This window comes from Zingiber officinale, chromosome 9A (genome assembly GCF_018446385.1).
Source record: "Zingiber officinale cultivar Zhangliang chromosome 9A, Zo_v1.1, whole genome shotgun sequence".
Lineage (NCBI taxonomy): Eukaryota > Viridiplantae > Streptophyta > Magnoliopsida > Zingiberales > Zingiberaceae > Zingiber > Zingiber officinale.
Window position 1 is genome coordinate 40729911 of NC_056002.1, and position 6138 is coordinate 40736048.

The 6138-nt window shown below is 48.0% G+C and overlaps 1 protein-coding gene across 1 annotated transcript; it reads right to left on the minus strand.

Annotated features, from left to right (window-relative positions):
• Positions 1 to 4505: 4505 nt before the first annotated feature.
• Positions 4506 to 5522, minus strand: LOC122019161 (protein FAM189A1-like). Its single transcript, XM_042576657.1, has 2 exons — positions 5333 to 5522; positions 4506 to 5269 (listed from the first exon to the last, which is right to left on the minus strand). Exons 1-2 carry the CDS (start codon positions 5520 to 5522, stop codon positions 4506 to 4508), a joined length of 954 nt encoding a protein of 317 aa, XP_042432591.1.
• Positions 5523 to 6138: the final 616 nt, after the last annotated feature.

Sequence of the window (6138 nt, forward strand, 5' to 3'; positions counted from 1 at the left end):
AATTCACAAGAAATTGTTAAGTCATTATACACAAGTAGTCAAGAAGAATCATTTGAAAGGACCAAAAATCTCATCCGGAATCTCCTTAAGGATCCGGTCATGATCTAAAAATTTAGGAGGAGGAGGAGCTGATTTCAAGTAGCCCTGTTCATAAAGTTGTCGTAGAGCCCCAGCCGCACCATATATAACAGAGGTGGAGAAACGCTGCCCTGCTTGTGTACAGAATTCTGGAGAACGCAAGTACAAGGCGCGACTCTATTGACAGTGGTCATTCTCTCCCTCCTTATAGATGGCCAGGGCTGTAGATACTCCTTCAGCAGTGGCCCTAGCCTGAGCCAGTTCAGTCCGGGCTGTCAGGAGTTCTGCTGCTTGAGATGTTAATTGGGCTGCCTGAGATTTTAATTTCTTGTCCTGCTCCTGTACTAAAGTTTCGGCAGCTCTCAGCTTCTGGGTCAAGTGATCAATAGCTCGCTGATGCTCTAAAGCTTGTTGGTCCATGCGTTGCTGGTGCACAACATCAACCTGGCTTTTTTCTTCTTGAAGGTCCTTAAGCTTGTGGTTAGTGTAAGCCAAGGATACTTCCAGATGGTTCTTCCTTTTAGTCAGATCCTTTATTTCGGCTCTCAAGGCATGACTAGCCTGCGCCGGGTTAGTTAATTGAAGCTCCAGTTCAGTTACCATGTCCCGCAACACCTTATTTTGATGATGAACAGCATGGAAGGACTGGTTTATTATCAGGGACTCTGCGCAGGCGTGGGACATAAAGGAAACATCTTATAAGAAGGGGGAGGATAACAACTGTGGTAATTAATCATGGAAGCTTACTTTGATATACAGCTCAGAGAATCTATCCATCTGGGCAGGAGGCGCCAATAGTTCCATCTGATGCATGCTTTCTTCCTATAAGGTGGCCAAACGACCTTTCATTGTTAAGGATCTGGTGGGAACATCTTGCCGTGATCTTAGCTCAGCCTCAGAAGGAGCAGTGGTACGATAATAGAGAGGAACAGGTGGTGGTGGTTAGGAAGGCCCAGCAGCTGAGCCAGAAGGCCCAGCAGCTGACCCGGAAGGAGCTGAGGGAGGCACCTGAGAAGCTTCTGGCGGTAAAGTAGCTGGTGAAGGGTGATGCGAGGGGCCGACCTCAGTACTCTGATGCTGTTGCGAAGTGGAAGGTTGAGCTGGCGGAGGCTCAAACGGAACCGCGGAGGGAGCAGGGGGAGCATCCGCCTAGCTAGGGATAGAAGTCAGGGTTGCAACAGTTGGCGGAGGCGGAGTGGTGGTTGCAGTAGGAGGTGAAGGAGAAGGGATAGCGGAAGGGCCCGAGTCTGGCACAAGATGAGGGGCTCGGCGGCGAAGTCTTTGAGCCAAAGGCTGATCATCTGAGTCAGAATCTTCAGATGGTAGTCGAACCCTACGCCGAGAAGAAGAAGGGGCGTCATGATTCAAGCGGTCGTTTATAGAGTGTGCTTGACGAGCCGCCTGAGAAGATTCTCTGAAGGCAAGGCTGGCGTAAGGCACGTTGGCTGATCTTCGACCAAGGCCACGACCTGGGATATAAGTAGTTCGGGGAGGACTAATTGATTGAAGAGGCGTCGGGGTGAGGGGTCGGGCTGTATGAAGAGCTCGGGGATGAACAGGAGCTGCAGGCCGAGATGGACGTGCCGTCCTGGGACGAACAGGATGAGCGAAGGAGGCAGGTCGGACATTAGATGCGGCTCAGTGAGGAGGACAAGGTCAAGGATTTGCAGGGGAAGCCACACCGACAGAGGTCGAAGACGAGTAGGGGAGCGATCTTCTTTGTAAAATAACTCGACCGCGCCTCATTATTTCCATGCCACTTAGAGGAAGAGGTTGAACTTCTGAAGCACGAGTTAAGACCTCAGCTGTACAGGATAGGGTAGGAGGTCAGCTACAGTAAGAGAAATAAAATGCATGAAGTTAGAAGAGAACTAAAAGAAAAGCTTACCCAGGGAATGAGGCGTCTCAGGAGTAAGATAGCTCAGGCGAAAATAGGATAGCACTTCCTCAGATAATAAACGCGTCAAGTTCAACTGCCATCCAGCCAAGCGAGAGGAAGCCTCTATATAGGATGTGTCAAGATGGAAATCCCCCAGTGGCGGGCTCGGGGGAAGGGATGATTGCCATCGCAGGGGCCACTCTACCTCATGGGGAAATCGAATGAAGAAGAACTTGCTTCTCCAATTCGATTCCGAAGGGTGTAGGGGTGAGAAAAAGGTTGTTCGAAGTCGCGGTTGGAAGCGGAAGGAGCCTTCTTCCTGTTGCCAGAGGGTGAAAAAATAGTGAAATAAGGGGGCAGACCAGGAAAGATCGCATACGTCGCAGAGCACTACAAATCCACAGAGGATCCTTATAGAATTCGGCGTCAGTTGTCCCAAGGGAATTTTGAAGTGGCGGCACACTTTAGAAAAGAAGGGGTGGAGAGGAAGACGAAGGCCAGCCACGAATTGCTCTTTAAAGAAGGTGCAATATCCATTGGGAGGACCAAAAAATTGGTGTATCCCGATGGGAATGATCACATGCGCGTTATCCCCGACTCCATAGGTATATCACAGGTCATCCCGATCTAGTTCGTCGAAAGTGGATGAGCCAGGATAGTACACCATCGCCAAAGAAGACAGAAAAGAGGGGGATGTCATGACAAAAGAAACAGAAGGAGAAGAGATCCAGAGGGAAGCTATCGACGCAAAAGCAAAGATTCAGGAGTAATAATGGATTCACTCGGAAGGAAGTGGAAGACGTGGAAAGTCTGAAAGCAAAAGCTAGAGGAGATTATTTATAGCCGCGGGGCAAAGGGACAATTTCGTCAAACATCATCCACCAGTGCACAATAATTGTCGGGAACAAAGAGAACCGACAGATCTTCTTTGAAAATAACGCCCAAGAGTATATCTGGAAAATGTTGGCGCAAAGTACGAGGAGATGAGTTTCAGGAAAAGACGCAACCGTCTTAAAGTGTTCTCTGATTCCCGGTCTGGTTTTAACTCTTGATTTCCCGCTCTGGAAATTATCCTGACCTAGATTACGGAGGAAAGAACAGACCGGGGGGTATGTCTGAGCTATGATGGTCAACAGAAAAAGGCAAGTTAAATAGGTCGGGATATAAACGCAGACCAGGGTGATTTGCTAAGCCAAGCTGAGTGGTTAGTAGAAAAAGGCAAGGAAAACAGGTCGGGGTAAAAAAATGGAATCCCGACCGGGGTCAAATAAAACTTGAATTAGAAGGCCAAAACACACGTTCATATGGCCACGACTCATATCGGTCGGGAAACATACGAGGCAACTAATAAGAAGCTAATGAGCTAAGGAAAAATTGAGAACCAGCAGTCATGTCATATCATAAGAGGGTTAGCATATTATAAGAAGGTCAAACAGTTCACAATTCAAGGTAACGACAAATCCTAAATTACAAAGCGAATAGGTTGAGCAAATGTTTGAAAGCTTCATTTTTACAATAAAGTCTAGCATATAGTACTGCATCAAGGCTCCACATCAGCAGGAGGATTAGGGAGAAGAAATAAGTCGTCGTCATCTTTGAAAGAAGGAAGTGACCCGGGTGGAAGCTCGTTCATTAGGCGAGCGGTATCCAAGAAGTCTTCAGAAGGGGCAGAGCGAAGCAGATCCTACTCAAACATTTGACGAGCCCCGCCGGTCGCGCCACAGCATAGCATGAGATTCATTAGACCTCCAATCTTCCTCAAGAAGAAGGGAGAGGCGACGTAGGCTCGCCTGTATGCTCTTAGACGACCAACTTCTCCTGCCTGATAATCTGTCAACTCTACCCGGGCCTTCTCAGCATCAGCTCGGGCCAAAGTCAAATCTTGTTGACTTTGGGAGGCATGCTCCTGAGCTTTCAAAAGATCGGCCTGCATTGATGTAAGGGTCGCTTGGCTGGCCTCCCATTGGCTTTGAATGGTTTTCTCTCGGTCAACACTGGAAGCAAGCTGACCCTGGATGTCTGTTAAACTTTTCTGAAGAGTCTCTTGGGTTTCTTACAGACTCTTCAGATCGGAGGACAAGGTAGTCAACCGAGCGTCCTTTTCATCCAGCTCAACTACCAGCGAGCGACGCCTCTCCACCTCAGAAGCTAGTTTGGACTCACTTGTCTTCAGAGTCACTTCCAAAGTCTTTATTTTATCAAAAGCTGCATCAGAAATGTTGCGGGCGGACTCTGCAAACTTCCCAATCAATCGGAGATAACTTACTAAGTCCCCAGGGGTCGGGTTGAGGGGATCGCGGGGAGTTAGCGGCAGCTCCAACTCCTGAAGACGAGCCTTTAACACTTCATTCTCCCTCTACAAGCGGGAGGCATATTGAATGACACTCAGGTTGGCAGAATAGGCCTGCGTTAGATATAGGAAGAACAATTATAAGAGATTCCAGCAGAGGAGCCTTGATAAAAGAAAACTTACGGAAACTATTTGGCGAGAAGCTTGATCCAGCCCTTCCATCGGCGGATTGTTCCAAAATTTTCGATTGCCCGATCGCTAGGACGCGGCTAAATTGCCCTGTAGCTTAACCAGGACAACAGGGGGAGGAGCCTCTTCAGTAGTTTCTTCGGCGGCGTCGGGCTCGGTGGAGGAGGGCAGGCGCCAAGAGTCGGTAAAGGCATACTTCTTGTGAATTTTCCCCCGAGATCGAGAAGTAGAGGCCGAAGCGATTGCTGGAAGTGAGGTGGATAAAGTGGGGGAACTCCCGGGTTGATTCGTTACCTGAAGAGGGAGCTGCCCGAGAGAGAAGGCCTGAGTGGGAAAAGAGGCCTGCTCGGGAGTAACAGCCCGACCAGGTGTCGGGGTGGATATTCTGAGTGACAGAGTGGGAACCTCTGGTCCCAGATCAATCTCCCAGTCGAGAGTAACGGCTTTGGCCGCTGAAGATTGAGAGGCCGTGGATGACCGCCAGCCTGAGGGAAGAGGCGGAGGAGACTCCTGAGTCGCAGGAGTAACTTTCTTCCTTTTGCGCTGAAGGCGTAATCGTTTGGCGGGAGGAGGAGAAGCAGCTCGCTCTTCCTCAACCTGCCCCAAGGTGGCAGGGTCTTCTACAGCCACATCCAGGGGAAGAGCCGAGGGAGCTTCCTCCTGAGCTGGTGCAGGTGGGGCAGATTGTGAGGTGGAAGGGACCGGTTGGGAGGCAGAAGGGGTAGACCGGGAAGAAGCCGCTAAGCCCTGCTTAAGCTCTGGACTTATAGCTTTCAAAACGGCGAAAGATTGACGTTTTATATCTGAGGAGTAAGCCCGGAGCATGGCAGCCTCTGCAAAGTGAAAGAGAGATACCTCAGTTAGTGAAAATAGCAAAGAGGAAAACGGGGTCTTACCTAACGGAGCCCCTATCTCCGCCTGAACTGGGCTGAGCCCGAAAGAATACAAAAAGCCTTCCAACAGTAATATAGACGAGCGAACGCTCACTCTTTGAAGTTTTTCTGAAGCGGTGTCGCAGGAAGGATGATGCTGATGTACAGAGAGATTGGAAGGGATGTCGGAGCACCATTGGGTCGGCTCGACCATGTTAGGGTGTATACTAAAAGCCTAGCTTTTGGTATAAACATTTATCTAGTAATAAGAATCACATTGGTCAAATGTCTACATTTATGATAAATGTAGTTGTTCAATTAATTTATATTGTAGATAACATGGTGTGTGGTGTCACACACAGAGGATCATGTTATCAGTACCTTATAAATTATAAACAGTAGCTCACGACCAAAATGGAAAGGAACAAACCATTAGAAGGTCATAGTGTAATTAGGTATCAGTTTATCTTGACTGTATAATTACACTAGTACACTTAGAGTGTATTGAGTAGGACCATTTGAGGTCGTTTCTTTTATACTGATTTTATAAAGAAACAAAGACCTCGGTTATTATGGAAGTGTGTGCTCTTAATCCTAATATAATAACAAGCACATATATTTGATATTTATTTCTTTAATTTATCAATGGGTGAGATTTAGTTCGATGAATCAATAAGCCCGATAAGTTGGGAAATGGTATCACTTATAGTGTGTGTTGTTGATTATAGAAGGAAACTGTGTCCTAGAGATACTAGGTTGATAATGTCCTCAAGAGGAGCTCATAAGGATTGTCATGTTAAACCCTGCAGGTGGACCTAGTCCGACATGAT

What these genes read in the sequence shown, in the direction of transcription:
- LOC122019161 (XM_042576657.1), bottom strand. Translation starts at nt 5,522, where the DNA reads ATGGTCGAGCCGACCCAATGGTGCTCCGACATCCCTTCCAATCTCTCT. An exon ending in GGAGATAGGGGCTCCGTTAG is followed by an intron (nt 5,270 to 5,332) that starts GTAAGACCCCGT and finishes TTCACTTTGCAG; the next exon opens with AGGCTGCCATGCTCCGGGCT.